This window comes from Saccoglossus kowalevskii, chromosome 7, assembly GCF_978046115.1.
Source record: "Saccoglossus kowalevskii chromosome 7, keSacKowa6.1, whole genome shotgun sequence".
Lineage (NCBI taxonomy): Eukaryota > Metazoa > Hemichordata > Enteropneusta > Harrimaniidae > Saccoglossus > Saccoglossus kowalevskii.
The window spans coordinates 14,504,229-14,529,311 of record NC_140647.1 but is presented as its reverse complement, the minus strand read 5'-3'; the positions used below and the strand labels follow the sequence as shown (position 1 = coordinate 14,529,311).

Sequence of the window (25,083 nt, the reverse complement as noted above, 5' to 3'; positions counted from 1 at the left end):
AATAGAATAGTACTTCATTGATACCGTAAAAAATATTACATTTATTTTTTGGTTATAGACACCAATGAAGTTGAAATATTGAAAACATTAGTAACGTAATAAGTAAAAGTATATAATAAAAATAGTAAAATTAGGTTATACTACTAGTATTTTGATTGTGAAATTAATTGTTACACACATACTTTGATAATACATTTTTAAAATTGTTAGTCAGTGTTATGCATGTACAACAAATAACAACCGATCCCAAATTTTAGAAATACATGTAGCTCAGTTTTGTTTATGTCTGTTGTAGTTGGTGGCGTCCTTTAACACGCGACGCCCACAAAAAGAGATGCGCGATGATAGATAGTGATTTGACACACAATTTAGTATGAATGAAAAAAAACAAAAAAACATACAATAAATCAATGGTCAATGATATGCATTTTATACCTCAATCAGTTAACATAGGTAGGTCCATGGTTATACATAATCGTAAAAGGGCGGCTGTCGTCGTGCCGCGTCCTGTTCGATATGGGACTCATAGCGACGTATACAACGCGTGTAAAATACATTGTTTATTTACATGAAATACGAACACGCGTTGCGCGACGACCACCGCGCTTTAACACTTGATTGTCATTGATACACGTAGCTCAATGAGCCTGCTTATGTTTTGATCTCCACCAACCAATGTCTGGTAATTACCATACCACCTCACATGGGCAGTCGTAGGCAAACAATGTAAGTACTTGTATTTTACACGCATTGTTTTAGCTGCAGTTCTGTAGCTCTGGATTTCGCTGGTGTCCAATTATGAGACGAACGAATCAGACTACGGATGCAAATCCAGAGCTACAGCGAAATACAGAGCTACAGAACTGCATCTAGAATTGTTTACGCCGCATGGGGCCCATGTCGAAAATGTTGCATCATTGTAAAGAACACACAACTGATATATTCTACCCAGAATACACTTGGTCGTCATTCACCACGGTGGAGTAGCAAAATAAATACGAGCAACAAATAAAACAATAATCCAAAATATCATCCATTATATTAAGTTTCCTAAATTGGCGGTTATTGACCCCCGCATTTAGCACGGATGACGCATATCACATTTAGCACCTAAACTTTCAGTCACATTCGATACTATTCAACTCAGGCCCTCTCAATGGTGGTCTGAGCACTCAATAATAACTTTATTACATTACTATGCCATCAGAGGGCGCAGTATGGTATAAAATAAAATAAAATACAAATCATAACAAATACAGTAGCTAAAATATAAGATAAAATTAAAATTAAAAGATGTTAAATAGGAAAAAAATAATGATAGTTACAGGATTCTTCCAATGTAGAGGTGATAGCTATCATATACCTGATTTCTGTTCTGCCTTATTTAGAAACGTTGCCAGGGGTATGAAGCACGTCATTATTTTAATGAAAATGTCTGTTTTATTTAGTTTATTTTTAATTCCTATTTCTTGAAACATCTATCTTCTTTCTTTATCGAGAAATTCGCAATCTAGGATAAAATGTTGTTCGTCTTCAACTGAATTTGTATGACATTTTTTACAAAATCGCTCTTCCGCAGTCAGAAGTGCAGAAATAGGTAAATGTATATTAAATTAAATGTAATTTGGTCGTAGTGCCTTTTTCAAAGAAAATGGCAATGCATTTACAAATGTTGTCCAATTATTTACTATCAGAGTTTATCGAAAACTTATTTCAGAAGCAGACAACCACCCTGCCAACATGAAATCGCGTGCACAGATTGTACATCAGGCAGGGGGAGGGGGTGTTGATAATCACTCAATACATGGTACCCCTCTAACGATCAATGCTCTGACTGTCGGCGGCCATTTTTGTTCTGACATTCAATCGGTGATCTGCAGTTGATTTCCGGGTTGAAGCAGTTGTGAGTTAGTCAAATACTTCGTACATTATCAAGGCGATGAACCCACTAAATTTTCTCACAACCATATGTGGTGACAGGTGAGTATCCATAAGCCGTATGAAAGCTCAATAATTCAAAATATTATTTGCGATCGTCGACAGATAAGTTTTGTTTAGAGAGGTGTTCGGGATGTTCGCACAGAAACAGAATGTGTTTCAAGTTTCCGTCACTCCCCGTTCACTTCTACATTTAATTCTCGTTTGATTTTAGTTTTGCTAACTAATGCGGCGAATAGTCTTTGGTAGTTATCGTTCCTTTGATAAAAACACGTCACATAAACTGACCTTGTCTTTAAACGACACACCCGAATGCCGTAGGCTTCGTAAACAAGCAGGTGCAAAGTCCGACCTGAACTTCACTGACCGATTCTTACCCGTGCTGGCCGGGGATCGAATACGGTCAACCAATGTTTTTTTTGTCGGAATTACAGTTATCGACATAAATATCGTGGCCCTTTATAATAACAGCTATATTTCTCAGTTAATTTACTGATGATCGAACTTCACACACCATAATTGTGATCGACTGTGTTCGATTGAGACAAGCTCACCTGGTGTGCCGGTTACGTGTCGGGGACACCAACCGAGCTGAGGACAAGTTGGCATCACCTGGAACAACTTAAACCGTGTCCCGTTTTGAGAATTTCGTATGTGTGATGATTTCTACATTATTGTGCCTTGTCTTTTTGGACAGTTTTCATTTCCACATTTCTTTTTTTGTAATCAGTACTATCAATGAACTGGGCTTCTAGTGAAACAGGAAACCTGGATATAATTTGAAATGTGACATTTTCTTTCCAGTTCCTGATAATATATCAATTGTGTGAAATTATTTGTCCTTCATTTACCAACAGGCAAGGGACATTCATAACATTTAATGGATGTTGCTGTTGCAATAATCCTTGGGGAGTGTCCATAAACTTACATAATACTAGTACATGTATTAGATTTAAAAAACAATATTAAACCAAAGACAATAGAAATCTCTTTCTAATGTCTTTGATTAAACAATGTACAGTGATATAGAAAGACTGAATGATCCTTAAAATCGTAGTATTACTAATCGGTCGTTGTTCATAACCTACCTTTTACCTTTTCTGCACTTTTCAGTGATATTCCTTGGTAGCTCTGGGTCATTGAGAGCACAAGTTTTTTGTTTTGTAGAGCGATACCGAAGGATCGAACCCCAACAATTAAACTATTTTTAGGTGAGGAGAAAATAAACACCCTGTTAAAAACTACAGGTATAGGGATTAGATAAAACCAGGTCTCGCGAGCCGTGGTGATCACGGGAATCATGAGGTACAGTGTCACTGGTAATACGCTAATTTAACGCAATATTAATTAACTGATTCATAGAGACAACAGCTTCAAAAAATCGTTTGAGACAGTTTACTGTCACATAACATTTCATTGTTATGTTAATTAGCAAGCACTTCCTTGTACTGGAAGCTCACGGATGTGTTTACCCTCACCTGAGTACACAAGATTATATAGATTTTTTTTCAATGATATTTAAGGAACTGTTCTAGTTTTGGGGGACAATTTATTCTTTTTATTTGTAGTTGTACCTCTTAAGGAATCTGCATTTTTTGTCGTAGCATCCTCCTGCATTTAAACAGTCTGATGAAACAACTGATCACAGCAGTAATATTTGCGTTTATTTTTATTTCACTCAATTTATTTTATCTATCTATGAATAAAAAATACTAATAATATAATAATCTGAATAATATACTCATATCAGGTTACCCCTGAATTTGGCAATTATTAGTTTATGAATTTTTAAAGAGCATTTAGAAACTCAAAATGGCAGTTGGAATCCTGACCAATCACAGTGACTATGAATATGATGTCACTAGTGCTGAGGAATGTAATTTCGAAACGATCTGAGCAATATCTAATCAGCAATCAGTTTCGCATATAGAGGTCGGTAGAGGCAAAAGAACATCCAAAAAACAAATCACAACCTGCCATTTGAATTTGAATCTACGTTTTATAAATATTTACATTTTAAATATTAACAAAATTTGACAGTTTAACAGCATCATGGGTAATCTCAAATGAGTGTAATATGGGTAAATTGTATTAAAATAACATTAAATAAGGTTTGGTTGGTTGGTTGCTGAATATGAATCTTATCTTGGCCTTATTTTTTTGAGTTAAAAGACTTTTAATATCATCAGAAAAATCATAAATGCAGAGCTGACAACCATTACGAAAAATTTGTATTTGTTACGAAAATACAACAGGAATACGATTATAAGCCCCTCCCCGAGTATAAGCCCACCCCTCTGTTTTTGGTCGTTTAACAAGTTGAGGGCATCCCTGAGTATAGGCCCAGGGTGGTTTTACCGGGTGTCAAGAAATTTATTAAAATATGCATGTAAAAAGTGTATTTCATTGCCTAAAAATCATGATTGGTACGGTAGTTTGGTTCCAGCTTTTACGAGAAAACTCACATTAATTTCAGAGTGCATGGTGGGCGAACAAACATAGTTCCCACATTTTCTATTCTGTTATATACTTGAAATGAACCCCGATGTTGCAATACCGATTTAATCCATATTTCTTTTGAGTAGTAGTTTTCCAAATGACAAAAATGTGATCGTCAAGTCGTGAAACCTGGTCACTGAACATCATTTTACTTTTCCCGAATAGTCTTGTCCATTGAGTCTATCGTGAATGGGGTGTGAACATGCAAACTATTTTTAAATACTTTGTCAATAATCGGAAAACTTTGTCTGTATGACACAGCATTATCATGGGTTAACGAAAGACTGGAACCTGTTAGGTCAAAGGAAGTTGTTCAGATCAAATTATGATAGCGGAAATAGCTTTGTATCGAGAGTTTCATACGATCGAAAACATTTCACAACGAAGATAATGATAAAGATCTTGCCTTCGACCGTTTTCCCACAGACCTAACCCATTTTTGCACCGTAAATTCAGACAGTATGTAAACCGTATTGTAATAAAATGCGTGCACTTTTACGAACATGTTTCTTCATTGTAAAAAGTGTTGTTGTAATCATTGACGACTCGTTTCACATTTTTCCCTCAAAAAAACGTAATTTTCCTCCAAGACCGGCACTGTGAATGAAAAATATAATTTGGATAATGTTTCAAGGTTCGGGAGATGGTTACACTATTAAGCGCATCAAAAAATTATTTTTTTCTGAGGTGGTTCTTGAGTATAAGCCCACCCCTTAATTTTCCTGATATTTCATGTTCAGGCCCCTGGGCTTATAGTCGGGGAAGTACGGTAGGTAAAATACTGCAACTTAAAAAAATACAAATTTTGGATTAAAAATACAAATTTAGTAGGTGCTGAGCACCAATTCTGTTTTTCCAAGGTTGGCAGCTCTGTAAATGTGTCTGAAGCGATTTAATTGTTGTCTCAAAATATTAAATTACCGTAAAATCTGTATTACAAGCCTCATCCCTAATAGAAGTCGCACACATTCTTTTTGAATAATTGAGAAGCAAAGATTCACCATTTTTCATATGTGTACATGCTCTAATAGAAGCCACATTCCCTCTGTTGCATTGTACCATTTTAATAGAAGCCGCAGCTTCTAATACAGATTTTACAGTACACAACTGTGACATATGACAAGAATTGACACACAAAAACGTATTACAATTTCTAGTGGACCAGGGAGTGGTTGGCTGGCTGGCGAGCTAGCTGAAGAACAATTGAAAATGAGTGATTGCAACATTGTAATATTGAGCGATGGTTATGTGAGTGCCTGACCAGTCTCTATAAAAACGTATGTTGAATGCTGCTGTACTGTACACCCACATACTAACCTGGTTAGAGCTTATGCATGATCATCAAACATCCTGGTACTTTTGGGGGTATTTTCATATTTTGTCATGTTACTGTTTTTGAACATCAATAGCTACTGCTTGCATTTCTTTGTTAAATATATCCAAGAAATTCCCATTCATAGTGAATTTGTACCCTTAGAAAGTACATGTATCAAGATGTGTGTCCTTTTTTAAGTCAAGTGTAAGGCATATTCGTTGGCTAGTTTTGTTAATTGTGGGCAGTTGAGTCCTGTTAATTTTTGTATGATTGACGAAGCATGCAGAATCTTTTCTGTATTGGTCTTCACCAAAATCATATTGTTTATATACTTATAACACGCTTCTTGGGAAAACTTCATCCATCATGGCTATCCTCAAAGTCGACCTTATTGAAATGATCACCATGTTGCAAGAGTAAACTTATCTGTGAAGCAAATTACCTGTAACAATGTAATTGCTAATAATATGAAAAGGCATTACAAATGTGCATTTTATTTTTTTTTCTAAAATTTTGGTGAAATGCATACACTTCATGGCACTATAGACAACAGCATGCATCTTGACACAGTCAGAGGGCTTATGGATCAGATTCTGTCCATTTGTTCATTTGTCTGTCCGTCCATCTGTGCTTAGCATTTTACAAAAGTTCATGCTCTCGATTTACATATGCTAGATTTTTCTTGTTGATCAGATTCAAAATGGCGGATTGACGGCCATATTTAATCCAAAAATACCTTAAAAACTTAGATGGTGGCCAATTGTGGTGGCCAATTCTGTTCAAACATAGAATATCAATTTGGTAACACCTGTTGTTGACATACCCGGTACTGAGGCACATCCATTATTTTTTGGTCATTTTGGTTGATTTGTATTGCGATCCATTCTAAGATGGTAGACTGGCAGCCATTTTGTTTGATGAAAAATATGAATCCATCTTTACACAATTCTGCTTATTATCACAAATCCAAGCTGTCAAATTATGTCAAAACATGGTTCACAGATATCAACGAAACTTGTGCACCAACCCAGTGTTCTCCCCAGGCCTTTCAAGCACTGCGGGCCCGCGTCGCTTAGACAAACAGCCGCGTCGCTTTCGTTTTGCCCGCGATGCTTGAAATCCTGTCCGCGATGCTTATTCACGTTGTATTGTTGTATCAGCCTTGTCTAGCACATTTTTAAAACAATAACATGTATTAATCGAAAGGTAATCCCACCTTTGTACATGGTTAGCCTTACAAAAACAGTGATAAAAAGTCTACAAGAAGTTACCAAGTCAAACAAACCCAAAATACTAGGGTAGTAATAATTTGCCCATTGTGTCGGGATGGTCTATCCCGACTTGCTGCACTGCGGTTAATTGCGTTTTTACTACTCCATCGCCGATGACGCTAATTACCAAGAATTTAAAAAACAAGTGAAATTAAGTCGTATTGGAACGAAAACTGTAAATAAATCGAAGCAAAAATTATTCAATGCAGACGAGACAGTCGAGGAAAAAAACAAACTCTGACCTCTAGAAATACCTCATTTATCATAAATAATAATCGTTTTAATTAACCAAACATTTTAAGTTTGTGTATTTTTAAACAAAAAAGTCAGGGACCGATGATCGAAACAGCAACGGAGAATACCCATTCAACGCAATGCCGTAAAGTGACAATGTTGCGGTGATCGTAGCGTTACGCATAAGGTATAGATAGATCAATGAAAAATCGCTGACTTTAGTTTTGAAATGCCATTGTAGAAAAAAAATGTCATTATTGATTTGTTAATTTCTTCATATTCTGATAACCCGCAATCTTGTAGACTTTACAAATTTAACAAAAAAGTGTTTTTCCTCCATGTCGTATGAACTGACAGTAACATTGGCACTAAAACTGACTGTACTTGTTGTACACAAAATAATGATGAACCAGTTACCTCCATGGATAACAATATATTCACTGACTGGCTAGAAGTATTTCCATTTTTTTCCTGTTCTATTTCAAACTTTACCCGGTATTTGACTTGATGCACGCATAAAATACAATGAATTTAAATGATATAAAATATATGAGATATGTATAAAACTATCTCTTCTTTATTGCAGTTCTAATGTTTGTTGGGGAAACTAATTATTATGCAAATAAGATGTATTGTTATGCTTGGCTTGGGGTCTGGGGAGAACACTGCACCAACCCAATACATGTACCGGTATATCTCAAATTCATGCTCTTTGATAATTTATCGTTAGTTCTTGTGTGTACAAAGCACAAACAGGGTTATATTTCATGTTTTACAAATGTGGTTTGATAGATATGTGTGTAAAATCGTGTTAATATCAATATCACTGGGTGGTTTTCAAAGCAATTTAGTAGACACATACTTTATACCTTATAGTTTTTTTGTGTAACTTTGCAACTGTTTGTACAGTGCATTGACACATGGTAAATGCTTTCTGTTTGTGTAAATGAGTATGCGATCATATTAATTAACTAATTTACATATTGAGACATTTTAATATTTTTCAGTATTGCATCATATAGATGTATAATGACACTTGGGAAAAAATTCCTTTTGTTCAAATTTGGTATCGATACCTTGGGGGTAATGGGCATTTGTGATTAGTTTTTGGTCCATTTTAACACATTATGTAGCTAATTTGCATAATATTTTTTTTTTCATTTCAGTCTGTGTGTAATCTTTGATAAAATTTGGTACATAAAATAGGTTAGCTGGTACAACATAATTAAATGGAAATTGGTTTGCAGTGCATTAAAAATGTGTGATCGCAAGCTTGGTTTAATTTTTTATAGGTCAAAAATCTTCGTTATCTGTAAAATTCCTGAAAGTTTTGATTTATTGCTTGCCATGCAGTAACAATGGTTTGCTTAAATACCTGCTGCAAATGAAAGATTTATTTGTCAAAGTGCAAATAAATTTGAACAAATAGTTGCCTGATTTACCATATGTTGTTTCTATTCATAAAGCATGTATTCATTACACTATGTTAGCATGTCATTCTGTTCATGTCAAGTTCCATTGATACATTTCCTCCAGACTTCTTTTAGACTAATTCTCAACTTCAGTAATGTCGCATTCAATGACTGCTTTGCCGGAATGATGACACCATAGCTGTCACCTTCACTGAATAACTAGACAGTTCTGCTCCCCTCCCCCCATCCCAACTCTAGCTGATTCATATATATGCACAGGGAGTAGGGAACAATATATTGTTCAAAAATATTACAAAATATGGTTGTTTCCATACCCATGATTTTGGCCATGGCGATCGTAGCATTCGGCACTCAAAACAAAAAAGTTGCCGCGACCAACACTATTGTATTTACTGCAGTTGTGTTGACATCACGCCCTCATTCGTCGATCTGCTCGTTAACCAAATCATGGCAAATGATACGCATATGATGATAATAACACATCGCCACATCAGACTAGTATGAGTCAGTATATGTTATCTGAAGTTCACCACTGGGGGCCTGGGGGTGATTTTGATAGCGTTGAGTCTTCAGGCAGCATATCTTGGCATTTGTTGAGTTTCAGTCTGACTTGCTATTGGGACCAAGATCTATTTTTTCTGGCAGGTCTGTAATGTGAACACTATTTGTGTCAACTGAGAAGACTACATACATATACATGTATGACTGAATTTATCTCCGGAACATTACTATAAACACAGTGACAGTTACTAGAAACTCTTCAGTTGATATTTAATGGTTTAACTTTTGTTACCTACTGGTAGTTCTTGTTCATAGTGTATTTTTGTGGCATGAGGTAACAGATTTTGTTTAAAATGACCCATACCATCATGTCCAGTATTGAAAATGATCATGGGGTACAGCAATTCAACAAATATTTCCAAAAGTCAGGACTGAAAAATATACCATTGATTTACCCACGCTTCATAGGACAATAGCAATGAATCACAGGAAAATTTGTTTATTTCTGGTCACATGACATGATGATGTATATATTTTCAATGTTGTAAACAAGCAGACAAATCAATAGATGCATCTGGTTTGAATGGCAATTCTCTTTACCATCAAGATTAATTTGAGTTTGTATTTACCTGGTACTCATTGAAATGAGTCACATTGTGAACATAAATGAGGTTGTTTAATATTTGGACAAATGAATCAATAATCTAAAACTAGAATAGTGACAATTTTTTTTTATAATCGTAGTGTTGAATTAATTTTGCAATGACTTTGGTCAATGCAGCTGGATTTGAACATATCATTATTGTACGTCTGTGTCACATTTCCCATGTTTATTCTTTTTCATAAGTAATGCCTGGAGAATTCTGCACACAATGAACAAGTACATTGTCTGATGCATTATGAAATTGATATATGCTGTGTGGACGAGATAAGAAACATTTCCTGTTAACGCAAAGGAAGTTAAAATACAGTGAAACGAGGAAGCGAATACACACTGTAATCTTTACTTGGTATACTTTTGTATAATTCATTTGCGTCGACAGTTGCCACACTTACAAATGAGTGAATTGGCACTTGTTGAAAACTGATCGGTATACAAAAATAAAAACATTCAGTGGTCTCCTTTTGGGTGATGTATATTTCAGTGGTGTTGATGTTTTGGTTGATTAGAATCTGTTGTCGTGTTGGCAGTGGTTCAAGTGTTATTGATTGTTGGGGCAGCACTGGTATGTTAACTGCAGTGTTGTTGAGTAGAAAATTTTGTTCTGTTTTTTGTTTTTCTAAAATTCTTACGTAGTGTTAACATGATTTTTTTATTTTACCTTCTATACTTGTATTTTTGACTTTTTAGATTTGCTCTCTGTCTCGCGTGCGTATGTAGTGTAGGAATCAATATGTCTGCGGTCGTGTACACATGTTGGCAACCCTCTTCAATTGACCAGACTTTCAAAACTTTCAAAACAATTCTTAAAACCAATGAGTAAATATCCTCATTCTGGAATGAATGCATTTTTAACAGTATTTATTAACTTTTAACTAAAGTGAAGGCATAACCTGACCTACCTCTCTATTTCCTTTCCTGTTAGTCTTCGACCTTTTGAGAATTTTAACTGCAGTAACAACTTTAAAAGCATGTGCATGGTTTAGTGGTTCTTAACAAATTTGAAACAAACAGCATTAGCAGGCAATGTAATAAACATTTCTCATCAAGTTCTGCTTTAAAGCAAAGGGGTCGTCACCTACGCACACACGGGAGTTCCAAGTAACCATAATAGTGTGTTTGTAAACAACGACATGCTATGTTTCATGCGCAGATGATGACTCCCCAGCTTTAATTGGCTTAAGTGATAATATTTGCGGAGATTTTGTATACAAATAGTTAAATTAACAAAAATTATTGGCTGGGTCAGTTGATTTGGTCCTTTAAGTCTGACAATATCCAATGCTAAAAAAAAAGAAGAATAATTCAAGGAATAAATCACTGCTGAATTGCATGGTGTGTATCCTCTTTACTTTTAAAGGCCGATGGTTGTCGCGCCATGTTCTGTTCGATATGGGACTCATAGCAACGTACACAACGTGTCTAGAATACATCACCTTTAAAAAATGTTTAATATGTAGTTATGCTGGAGATGAACTACATTTGTGTTTGTTTTAAAGTGTTTACTGCCTTTAAAATGATGCGTATCGGTACTAGAAATTACTAATTAATTAATTTAAGTAAGTTAAGTTTGTCTCTCTCGTAACTGGTACATTGTATGACTTGAATGTTCATTGTTGAAATTTCATTTCTTTGTGTATTTATGATATTATATCAGTTGAATACAAAAACACACATGACATACGATTTATAGAGACAATCAAGTTTTAAACTATTAGGCAGTATCAATTTCAGTGACAAAACTAAAGTTTCACGATATGCCTAATATTGTCATTCAGTTTAGCCTATGACTCGTAGTAAGCTTTTCCATCAATATCTCGAGTGCTTACTTATTTCAATGAATCTTCGTACATATATACTCTAAGACAATGCACTAATCAAATTACTGTAGTTTTGTGTTTATATCATTCATAATAATTATCTAATTTGCATAATAATTTAATTTTTAGCTTTCCATCGATTTTTGTTAGGATTAATCATTACATTATAATGAAACTTGCTACATGTGCACCCTGAAACAACACACAGACCTAAATATATGCATAAGAATTAATTAATTTTCATAATTATTCATTTGGTTCATTGAGCTAATCCAGAGACATGATTAGTTTAATGTTGAAAACATACATATTGATTATTTTATTATTATTAGTCAATTTCTGGTATCTCAAAAAATCTGATTTAAGGATGTAGTAGACTTAACATGGATGCTATAATTAGGCTTGTTATTTTCATATAAGAATTGTCCTGAACTATAAAACTATATATTTTATTAAAAGCTCTTGTTTCACACTTCCTAAAATTCTGGGTCATTTTTGATCTAATTCAATGGTAGTCACATGACTGCTAGTTAACTAACAAAAATATTAATTAAAACAAATGGGTACTGCGTGACGCTGAAAATAGTTAGATGAGTAACAAACATCGTAATGTTAACCATAAGGTGTCCCATCCAATCGGGTGACAGGATTTTTGCCCAGCGTGTTGCGTTAATTTCATGACACTAGCTTGAAGTGTTCGACCACAGTCACTGAATGACACCAAATTTATTTTGAGTTTAAAACGTGATTTTTCGCCAATGCTCTCACATGTTTGTTTGATACTTTCGGTAGAACAGCCCATGCAAAATTCAAGCAAATGCGATACCGAGGGAACGCAGCATACTCTATATTGTAGTTCACTAATTAGTTTGTTTTTATTTGCCAGAAATGGAAAGTAACCTTTCCAATGAACAAACTGACCAATACTTTCAGTTTGGGACGTCATTTGAGAAAAATTTTACACTCGGGCGAAGGATATACTTCTATTTTATAGATTGTGTGGTTCAAGTTAAAAAGTGATCATGCGTATCATCGATATTCAATGTAAAACAGGCTCCAAACACTGACAAGACTCGTTTGCCTAAATAGCGTTGTACAGTTACAACGTAATCCTTTGCGCATACAAAGGTTGTTTATTGCCTGGACATAAGTGAGAGATTATGGTTACTTCCTTAGTAACCGGGAACTGCACGTCTGAGTTGATTGTGGCAGTTACTGCAATTTTTAATGTAGGCCAACTGTGATCAGTTTGAATCGCCACATGTTTTCTACACAATGTCTAAGTTGCAGACAACGATCATATCGGTCACCAGCCTTAGAAAAAAAAAATATATATATAGATATATATAAAATAAAATAAAATAAAATGTGCGTTGTAGATGCAGGCTTGCAAGCTGGAGACGAGAGATAGAAACAACTCGGTCTGACAAAGCATGTGCTTCGCTGTTCGGTCGAGTGGCACCCGGGACTGGCGTAACGATTATTCAATTGTATTTATATCTCAGATTCTTACTGGATATTAAAATTTAATTGTGATAAATAGTTTGTTGTTTGGGACAACGTGGCCTGGTATACAGGAAGTAAACATGCAGTACTGTTCAGCTCTGAAAATTTGACGTCATAATTAGGCGGAGACACTCCGTATAAGGAGTGAGGTGATTGACAAGTTTCTTGAGTTGTGTCATCATTTGCCATGACCATTTTCTTGAGAAGCATCAATCGTATTCAAATAACAACATGCCTGGCCGAAGAAAACAGCTTTCAGATGTCAACCACAACGTCAACCAGCAGCGATTGGAACAATTAATTTCCGTGATCGCCGAAAAAGTTCGCTATTTAAAATGTAGACATCGATCAGTCTCAGCTTCAGCCATTTTATCATCGTCACCATGTGACGATAATTTCTTTTTTTCTTGGCACTTCTTCTAGTTCTTCAATGTCTGAGCTATATGGAGATAAATGTTGCACCGTCACAGCAGTATCGTTAGCAGTGTTCTCCCCAGGCTCAGAGGCAAGCATGGCAGTCTAATTTGCATGCTAATTTGCATACTAATTTGCATATTTTTCAGGATTCACTCTCACAAAAACAAACATACAAGACAGTATTAAAATGTATGAGAGACTTTATTTAAATTACATAATACTTTACATAATATACCATAATTTGACAAGATCGTCATTTAATGTAAACTGTTCCATAAAACTTAGTCTAAACTAATCCTTCTGACTTTGTTGTGCATTGGCTGCCTTACTGTAGTTAAACTCGTCATAGACTTGCACGGGACTTTGTTCCATAAAGAAGATCCACTCTTTGCAATCATGTTGTGCTTTGAGCATTAACTGCACAACATTCCTAGTGGGAAAAAATGATAAATAATAAAAAAACAACAATGAGGATTGAGGTTCAAATAAATGTAAACATAACGATTGAATTGTGCCACGATCGGGAACCCAGTGCCGTATGGATAGCATTTCGTCTGCAAAACATGTTGTTTACATGTTGGTTTTGTCAGGTCAACGACAAGGAGACTCGGGAATTTCGAGGAAAAAAAACATGAGGTCACTATTCAATTAAAATTAAAACGTAACAATAGAATTATGTATACAAATCGGGATTCCATCGATCATAGCGCGTGATGATAGCAGCTGTCGTTCGCAAGACGTTGACAGGCCGCCATCTTGGAAATACCGACACAGGTCAACATGTGACCGGAAGATTACAAAATTCGATTTTTTTTTTTGCTTGGACAAATTATAACATACGCGTACCCATTAATCTATGAAGATATCCATAAATAATCTAAAAAAAGTTGACAGTAACGAGTGATGTTTTTTTTTCATGTCGTGTCTATACCAGCCTCGTGTCTAAGATGTTGATTGAAATCGGTGTAGGCCTACCATGTTCGGTGTTCTTACGATCGGCAAAACATACACACACTGGCATTTTATTTCTAAAATTACGAAATCTTACCTGAACAATTGACCTTAACCAGGGAAATGTCTTTTTCCACGACTCATCAAAACCAGCCTCACGTCGTTTCTGTGTTTCTACACGCTTCCGTTTCTGTGCTGTGCTAACGGTGATTGTACGTTTTAGCCGGGCGGCATCACCTTTTTTTCCTTTACATGTTTTGTCATATAGCATCTCGATGTTTGCAACTTGAGTGACAATTTGTTCCCCATTGACAGTGTCTGTACTTCACACGTGTTTAACAATGGGACTGTTTAATTTGTCCCGGCAAGTTCAAACCGCCGTGGCGTAGACGGTGATAATTTACGCAGTGCTACGTGTGAGTGGGTCAAATGGACGTAAACAATGCATCCTATTAGCATGGCGGTGAAGTTGTAAGCATGGCGGTCCGAACCCAAGCGTGGCGGCCGGGTCGCCAAGCATGGCGGTGCCGCCATGCTTTGTTCTATGTGGGGAGAACACTGCGTTAGAGTCCGAACTTTCGCTGGACTCATACAACGATCGATGTTTTTTTTTTGAGATGAAGTTTTGCTTCTTCGGACATTGGAGTCATATTCTTCCTTTTTGGTCCCTTCCTTCTCTTCATTTCTAATAATAATTCTTATAACAATTTTAAGGAGCGCTAATTTTTGGATATGTAATTTTTTGGGTGTACTGGTTACTATTTTGAGTGGGAAACACATCCATTGCATGCAGATAGACAAATGCCACCAAACTAGACAATAAACAAAAAATGTATAAAATAGTGACTGTTAAGTCTACTACATCCTTAAATTAAATTTGTCACAGAGGTGCTCTGGAATTAATTAGACTGAGTACCACAGATATACAATCAAATGTATTTTTTGCAAGTTTTATAAATTTTGATAATGTGGTTCACATCTCAAATAGCAGACAAATATTAGCTGCCAAAGTAATCTGAAATTTTGAATTAATTTTAATGTGTCTTCATTATGCTTAGCACACAAGAGTTCTTTCTAAGCTTTCTTTGATTATGATATATACGTTGCAAAAATCTTTTCACATTATGTCAAATTAATTGCTCAACATTAAAAAAAATCATGCTCAGTCTGCTGACTTGAAATGCATGTAACATTGCTATATACCATTTCCTTAGATACATGAAAATGTATGCTTTGTAGAGACTTGAAAATGATAAACTCAAACCAAGTGCCTGTGAATAACCATGAAACTAACACTTTGCACCTTAGTTTTGGTTTCATTGTATTTACATGCTCACATAACCCTTATTATTATACATCTGTCACCGTAACGCCATAAGTTACAGCGTGCCGTAATTTTGCGTATTTTACAGGGTATTTTCATCCTACCATACTGTAAAATACTTTATTTTCGCTTGGAATTAATTGTTGTTATTTTCGCTAAAGGAATGATTTAGTGAAAATAAAATCCATCGAATATACCATTTTTCCTATATTTTAAATTCAACTTGTCAAAAATCAGTGAAAATAAATTCCATACAAAACACCAAAAAAGTCTTTTCAGTGAAAATTAATTGCAGCTAAAATAAAGTATTTTACAGTATTGGGAATGCGAATTCTAAATATGGAATGATTACGTTCCTGAAATAATAAAAACAAACATGGCTGCCACCAGAGTTTGACCGGACTCTACACAAAGAAGTTCACTGATTCTGTTCTAAACATTTTGGATTTTGGCATTCCCATGATGTATACTTAGAAGGAAAAGATGTATAATAATAAGGTTATTACGAGAATACCACAAAGTATGCTCTCAGACAGTACACCGCGTATCTCTTTTTGTGCTTCTTTTGATACATACACCTATGCATATTCATTTATTTCACAATCTTATTCAAAATAGCCAAATGGGGGACAACATTTAGCAATCCAATTATATATCCACACTTTTTAGTGATTCTTGATGGCAATTCTAGTGAAATGGGCTAACGACCATCTACTTCCAACCTTTATCTTTTTGACTCAGAAAAAACTTGTAAAATCTTAGTATACCTTTTCAACATATGCATTAAATTTTAAGGAATTAAATTACGAATGCATAGCTATTTTTAAATTTTAAAATAAAAGTAAATTTATTTTTAAAAATAATAGTAAATTTTCAAATGTAAATCTATTTTCAAAAAGTGAAGTGAAATTACAAATGTACAGTATAATTTATATAGTATTTATAATAAATACTTATTTCATTTTTGCTTATGCTTTTAAGATTGATATACAAATAAAAATGTTAATTATGAATGTGCGAAAATATGAAAAAAAACAACAACCAAAAACATAATTTGTTTCAAAAAGCTTGGCTGTGACCCTTCTTGGTTGTCGTTTCCATGCAACTTACATGACTAGCTGCATGAGTCTTCCAACATATCATTTTAAATTACATGTGTAACAAAATCTTTTTGACATATAGATGCTACGTAATGATTTTAGTAATTTCCCAACTACTGAAGAAAAGTCTGTATGTTAGTTTGAGATGAATCTATTGAGCAAATACGTTGAAAATAAATGTTAACTACAACTATTGTTGTCTATTTTCACCAAATTCTTTTCAGTGAATATTATTTGCAGCTCACAAGATTTGAATCATTGTAAGTTATGCTAGAAAAAAAACATCTTCCTAAAAGTTGAAACCAATGACATGTTACCTTCTTATATTTTTTCTCTTGCAGATTGTAGAAGTACCAGTAGTATTTAATCAAAATATCTAAAAAGGCTTGAGAATGCCGCCCCCACCACCACCACCACCGGGGCCCCCACCACCTCCTACATTCAGTCAAGCCAATACAGTAGCACCTAAGCTGAAGAAAAACGAGCAGGGCGAGCGAAATGCGCTATTGTCGGCAATTCAAAAAGGAAAGAAACTGAATCATGCTGAGACAAACGATAGAAGTGGACCGATAATTACCAGTAAGAAAACTAATTAATAATTTTGACTAGTAGGTTTGAAATTGAGAATTGAGTATTTTTAGTCCCCGTTCGGACGCAGTCCGAAAACGGGGACTTATGTTTTGACCTCCATGTGTGCGCCTGTGCATGCGTCCGGACCTGTATCTTAGAAATGCCTGGACCATTCACAATCAAACTTCACACATACATCATACATGATATCATACATATGTACGTCAATTTGTTTCATGATCTGATTCAAGATGGCCGAATGGCGGCCATTTTTGTGCTAAAAATCATCAAAATCGAGCATTTCCCGGTTGTTTACAGATGGATTTTGTTCAAACCTTGTATATACGTTGGGCATTATAGGACCTTAATGCACATCATTTTGTTTTACGATCTGATTCAAGATGGCCGAATGGCGGCCATTTTTGTGCTAAAAAATCATAAAAAGCAACCATTTCTCAGCTGTTTACAGATGGATTTTGCTCAAACTTGGTATATACATTAGACATTTTGTTTTTCAGATAACATTTATAATGGCCGACTGGCGGCCATTTTGTATTAATCAATGTGGTTCTCGTGCCATATCTCCAGCTTGTTATGACTGATTATGTTCAAATTTTAAATATTCATTATACATCATGTCATAGATATATTGGTTTGACGATCTTATTCAAAATGGCCAAATGGTTGTCATTTTTGTACTAAAAAATTATCAAATATCAAGCATTTATGGATGGATTTCGTTCAAACTTGGTACATACATTAGACATTACGGGTTCTTGATGCACGTCATTTTATTTTTCAGATCAGATTCAAAATGCCTGTCTGGCCGCCATTTTGTTTTAATGAATGGGTTTCCAGACCCATATGTCTGACTTGTTTTGTCTGATTATGTTCAAATTTTTAATATTCATTATACATCATGTCACAGATATACGGATATATTGGTTTGATGATCTTTTTCAAAGTGTGCTATTTTTGTGCTGAAAAAATCCTCGAATATCGAACATTTCTTGCATTTATGGATGGATTTTGTTCAAACTTATAACACATGTTAGACATTACAGGTTCCTGATGTATGTCATTTTATTTTTCAGATTGGATTCTAAATAGCTGACTGGCGGCCATTTTGTTTTAATGATTGGACTTCTAGAGCCATATCTCTTAAATGCTTTGACTGATTATATTCAAATTTTATATATTCGTTATACATCATGTTATATATATATATATATATACATGTATTCAAAATGGCTGATTTTGAATGCTGTTCCAGAGTAATATCTCTCAAAATGGACAAGTACTTGTTTGACGATCAGATACAAATGTCAATCATTTTAATGTTAAAAAAATCATATTCCTAACATGGTTATATTCCAGCTATATTACTATAAACATAACTATATATCTTAAATCTGATAACTAACGGGAACTGTGCCATGCATGGCTTGTTTTTATTATCCTTGAAGCTTAAAATGAACTCCATTTAAAATAATAAATGTGAAATCCGGACATTCAGAGTTGTAATTAATAAAATTAATTTATTTTTGCAGTTTTGAAATATAATTTTGTGAAGAAGAGTGTACATATCCAATGTAGTGAAAACATGATTACAGCCATTCTGTCTTTAACGCTATAATGGCCGTACTAACAAACAAAGCATTGATTTGGCAATACTTTGTAACAATGTAGCCCTTTATATTGTATAAATGACCAAGTACTGAAATATTATTGCAGCCTGCTTCTATTTATAAACCTCCTTGACCTTTTGCTGACCTAATATACTTCAAAGCGTTACACAACAATAACATCACTTTGTTGGTCAGGGAATTGACTTTTTTAAATACTTCCTCATCTTTAGTTGTGCGCTGTTCTTACCAACAGTCATTCTGACTGAGTATAGCTTTTCTATTTTTTCAGTGAGCAGACAGGGTATGTGCCAAGCCAATTTTGTATGTCGGTAAATTTGTACCTTCTTCAACTTAAGTTAATTTATGGTTGTACATTTACAACATGTCAATAACTTAATATTTAACAAAAGACGTAACGCAACTTGTAACTTCCTTGATGTAATGTCCCTTGGGATTCAAGTGAATTGTACAAAATGTACATGCAAACAAGTAAACAAGAGAGCCGTGGCAATGGCCGCAGTGAACCAACCATTTGATTTCCTACTCTCTCCTAATTAAACAAAAATCCCGCTTCGCTACAATGTAGCATCTGCATCATTTCCATTTGCATTCGCGTTTGCTTTGCTTCAGTGTTGCGTGCATTTTGGCCAAATCGAGGTCAAAGCGTGCATATAATTATAACAGCTACAAACAGGACATACTTAGATTGGGACTCACTTTAATCACCCTAAATTCAAAAAGATATAAATATTAATCAATGTGAACATGAGCAATACGTGCAGGCTTGCATGGTCGTAAATAAACTAAACATTCTCCAATCGATTTCAATCAGTCGATAAAAATGCCGAGATGTTTGGCGGAATGAATACTTTACTAGATTTGTTGTTGTTTATGATACACAATTAATCTCAGTTGTGAAGCAGATCATTACCTGTCCTTGGAGAAAAGAGGCAAAACTGATGCAAAGCTATTTGGAAGCGAAAGCAAGTTGTACCGAAGCTGCCTTTTTGTTTAAGTGAAGCTGAAACGATGCTGTAGTGAAAAAAAGCCAATTTAAAGCATATGCAATGGCTGTACTGTAGTTATGTAATCATGGTTTTAATGAACTTTACTTAGTTCCGATTGATCTCAGGGACATACATGTATATATCTACCGTACTCGACCGCGTTAGCGCCCAGGGGCCTCAACTCAGAAAATCACGATTTTGTAGGGGTGGGCGCTTAACCGAGCACCCCCCTCGAAAAAGAGTGCAAATGAAAATTTTGATTCATCAAGTGACAGATTACGTCTTTGAGGGAAAGTCAAATTACTAAATTAATTTGCGTCGTCATTGATTTTCACAACAAAGAAACAGAAATGATCACAAAAAATATGCACATTTTATTACAATATTAATTACGTACCACCATAATTTATAGAATTAAAAACATTTGAGTCTGTTGGAACACAGTCGAAGTCAAAATTGTCATATTATTTCCACTGACGAAGTTGTTGGATCGTACGCAAACTCTCGATGAAAATCACTTTCCGCCATGATGCAATTGCAGATTTGACCTACAGCAGCGTCGTTTGACCAAATGGGTCAAAGTTGGTTATTAACTAATCAGAATGCTGTGTTGTACAGACGCAATTCTTCGGAAATTCCCAAAGACTTTCTGGTAACGCAATGCGGAAGTGAATAATCAATGTCGAAGTACGATCTGTTGGAATTGATTTCAGCGAATAAACGACATGGTTTTTCCAAAAAACTAGTAACTAGCCATTTTTGAGAGGTAAACTGAATATGGCATGAAATATTTATCGCATTTTACTTGTACTAACAGGTCATTCTCGAAGCGTAGTTTACGCACGGTTACCGTGTTCTACGCATTCACAACATATTCACAGCGATCGATGTCCACGCTGTATCATATAAAAACGATTACCAAGATTCGTTACGCAAGACCAAGTTTTAAATTAGTTGCATTTTGAAGGGGTGGGCGCTTTGCCGAATGTGACCCCAAATATAAAAATTTTGCAAAAGTGGGGGGGGGGGGGCGCTTGCCCGGGCATGGGCGCTAACGTGGTCGAGTACGGTATCTGCCATGTAGAAAACAACCACTATAAAGTCGAATTGATAAATTGTACAAATTGGCAAATTGAATTTTAAACAAGTACATGCAAAATTACATTCAAATATTCAAAGACAATTTACATCATACATGTAAAAAATCCAAGAAAGTATTAATTACGTTTTTTGATTCAAGAATTTCAAAACAAAAATAAGATCCCTACCCATTACTCATCACATTATTAACTGTAAATTGTTAAGTATTAAGAAAGTTTGAAGAAATTTGATCTTCCATGTTTCAGAACCCAAGAGCTCAACAGTGGGTGGTGCCCGGAGTAGTAACAGTGGTTTCAGCGGAGGAGGTGGGAGCAGCACTGTTTCAGGTGGAATGGGAGGAGGAGGGGGGCTATTTGCAGGAGGAATGCCACAACTTCGAAAAACAGGGAACCTTGCCTATGGCACAAACACAGGTACGATTCACATCAGATTTGGAACCATCTTGTCTGCCAGGTTCAGTGTACTGGCTGATGCCAGAGGGATAAAAATGTAAATCACTTCATTTGCATGCATAATTACTGTCCACTTTAGTTTACAGTGTATATTTGATATTATGTGTGAAAATATAAGATGCAGTGTTGTGTTCACATCAAGTAAAATCTTATTTTGTGCTCAGTTGGTATTAGATTTCTGAACTTTGCTGACTTTGCAGATGTTGTTTTTGATTTCAGAATCTATTTAGGAGACCAGTGATAATTAAAACACTTACACAGCAAATTTAATCACTTTGTTCAACTTTCATTCTCTGAATGGAAGTTTGCAAGTGTCACAAATTTTGTGTGGAAACTATATTTAAACTATTTAAACTAAAAATGACATTTGGCAGAGACATGTTCCTACAATGATTCAGTGTGACTGGTTGAAATAACTCACCTATGCCCCTCTCTTCTAAATTGAGAAATTACGTTTATCATGTATGTGTTTTGATTATCCATAGCTACTTATCCATAGCTAGATTTATTTTTAATCTCATTTGAGCTGTGGTATAGATTGAGTGATTGATTGAGTGACTACTGAAATCTTCAACACATCGCCTGGTGAATGCCTCCACAGATGAATGTGAAAAAAAAACGCATAAGCAGGCGATGTGCTAACATTTTTTGCAATGCCTACTCACAATGTATAAATGCATTTCATTCTTTGCTGCTCTTTCTCTCTTTGTAAAAACTTGCTGAGAATCTTCCATTAGGTAACTTGTATGATCATACATGTACAACCCCCATCTTAACAGGCAACAGATTAATCTATTCTGTGCGGAGGTGTGACAGCTTATAACTCTGTTGGCTCTATCATCTAATTGTTTAATTTCACCCACAGCGCATCCACCACCACCACATAAAGCACCCCCACCTTACAATGTAGCTGTAAATAGGAAAAAAAGTTTAAAAAGAGGTAAATCGAGTGGGTCACACTTTTTCTGTACACCCATCATTTTATATATTCTTAATGTTACCCCTACTACTCTAAATGTTGTTTGTACACGTATGTATATTTGTCAGTATTACCGTAGTTAGTTAGTTTGACCATGTTCTCTCCATTTGGGCACTATATTGAATGCCATTATAATTGTCACATGATTCCAACATAGCAGTCATGTCATTTTCTCACTTACTGTTAATGTAACAGCCATTATTCTCAAGATCAAGATCATGTTGACTACCTCATAGTTTTATTTTTTAATTATAATAAATACAGTATTATTTGTCTTTTTTGGTATTCTGATATTTTCCAGTTCTTTATTTTACGCATTTTCTTTCATATTTTACTTGGGTTGACTTCTGTTGGATTTGTTTATTTTTGGATGATAACTTCAATACTCTAATTTCAGTCAATATAATTTGCCATTATTGGTTAAAAATGCTATTATCAATCGTAATTCATTCTCAGCTTTGATCAATTCATGACATTTTCTTTGTTTTAGGGTTAGGGCTACACAGCTAATAGACTTCTAATTATAAATAATTCTTGATTTAATTATCTCTCACCTCAAGTATTGACTGGACGACTTTCTAAGTGATTATAAAGATGCAATGTATATGCATTCAATTTTCATTCAGTCAAGGAAATAGTTCTAATTTTAAATAACACTGCCTTTCAAATGGAGACAGTATGGTACCCCTCTGTAGTCATTAGTTTATGTGCATAAATATACGCAGATTTCATGTTTTATTCCCCCTGTTATTCCTGTCTGCTTTGTACTTTTTTCTATCCATTTATCTGTGTAGTGCTTGTGTATAACGTATTTCCTTATATTGATACTAGCATGTCACACCTGTAATGTATTCTTGTGTGTGTGTAAAGTACACACAATGTGGAATGTGGTGTTCTTTTAATTTATTGAAAACAGCTCTTTGATCAACACTTGGTCTCAGTTTTCATCTACAAATGTGTATTAAAGAAACTGGTGAAAAAGGTATCAGGACTACATTCATACTACCGTGTGATATTTTCTTTAATACTTGATGGCATGATAAATATTACCGTGAAATCATTTATTTTCTCTGACATCTAATTTCACTGTTTTGATATGTCCACTGGGTTTTTCAGTTTATGAATCTCAACGATAACAATGATTTCCAATTCATTCGCAACGTAAATAGTGAAATTAAAACCCAGTGAATAATTAAATCGGGAGGGTCATCACCTGCGCACGCACGGGAATTGAGTCCCAAGCTACGATAACAACACGCACTGAAAATGAAAAGACTCATGGGTAGACGCTTGTTTGTAAACAACGACACGCTATGGCCATCTGACGCATGCGCAGGTGACGACTCCTTCGCTTTAATGGTTTGACAGTAATCTATATGTATACAATGATATATGAAGGGTTAAGTATAATGGTTTCTTTCCAAACAAGATCTTCGTTCAAATCCTGATTGCTGTTTTAGGAGCACTTTATTTGTCTTTATGAGATTTGATGTATATATTTCTATATATATTGTACATTAAATTGCTGTTTATTTCCTCAACAGATCCACCACGGCCCCCAGGTAACCCTGGGTTATATAATAGGTATAATAATAATGTGAGTAGTGGTCCACCGCCTCCACCACCTCAAAATAAACCAGGATATTCATCCAATTACAATAACCATAGTACCACAAAAGTTGCTAATAGTTGGGATTCTAAAAACAAAAATGTGCCATCGCCGCCACCACAAAGTAACAAACCTGTTAATAGACTCAGTCAACATGGGAATCAGCCTCCGCCACCACCCTCTCAGAACACTAAGCCAAGTTATATGAACAGTGGTGCTGGCAGTGGTCCACCACCACCACCACCTTTGCAACAAACAAAGCCATCATCAGCATCATCAAACAGGCCTCTTCCTACTACGCCAGGTTACAGGCCCCCTTCAGCGGGTCCACCGCCACCACCATCTACAGGGAGGTCAGTAGCATCATTAAGAGGATCACAACCCCCTCCCCTTCCTGGTGGTGGACCACCAAAACGGACATCTTCTATCAAGACAGACAGGCCGCCTCCTCCACCTTCTCCACATGGTGGCATGTCCAGGTCCACGAACGTGCCACCACCACCTCCCCCATCAAGACCCACTGCTGCTCCACCCCAACGACCAGCAGCACCTGTACCAAGGCCACTTCCCCCCACCCCTGTAAGGGGCCCAACTGGAAACGCTGGACCTCCTCCTCCCCCTCCTACTAGGGATCGACCACCACCACCACCACCAAGTCGCGCACCAAGTTTACCGCCTCCGCCACCTCCACCAAGTCGAGATGCCAAGAGAAACTCCCTTGTTGGCAAAACCACACCAAGTTTTCCAGTTGGTGTACCAGGTAAGAT

General features: G+C 35.6%; 1 protein-coding gene across 1 annotated transcript in view; it reads left to right on the top strand.

Annotated features, from left to right (window-relative positions):
• The first annotated feature begins 1,838 nt into the window (after positions 1-1,838).
• The window catches only part of LOC100371728 (uncharacterized), a 29,410-nt gene continuing 6,165 nt past the window's right edge, over positions 1,839-25,083 (top strand). Inside the window, exons 1-5 of the mRNA XM_085501140.1 lie at positions 1,839-1,980; positions 17,312-17,549; positions 21,522-21,689; positions 22,594-22,668; positions 24,252-25,076. Of these exons, the coding sequence (XP_085357266.1) occupies positions 17,363-17,549; positions 21,522-21,689; positions 22,594-22,668; positions 24,252-25,076 (1,255 nt within the window). The 5' untranslated portion in view covers positions 1,839-1,980; positions 17,312-17,362. The remainder of the gene's footprint in view (positions 1,981-17,311; positions 17,550-21,521; positions 21,690-22,593; positions 22,669-24,251; positions 25,077-25,083) is intronic.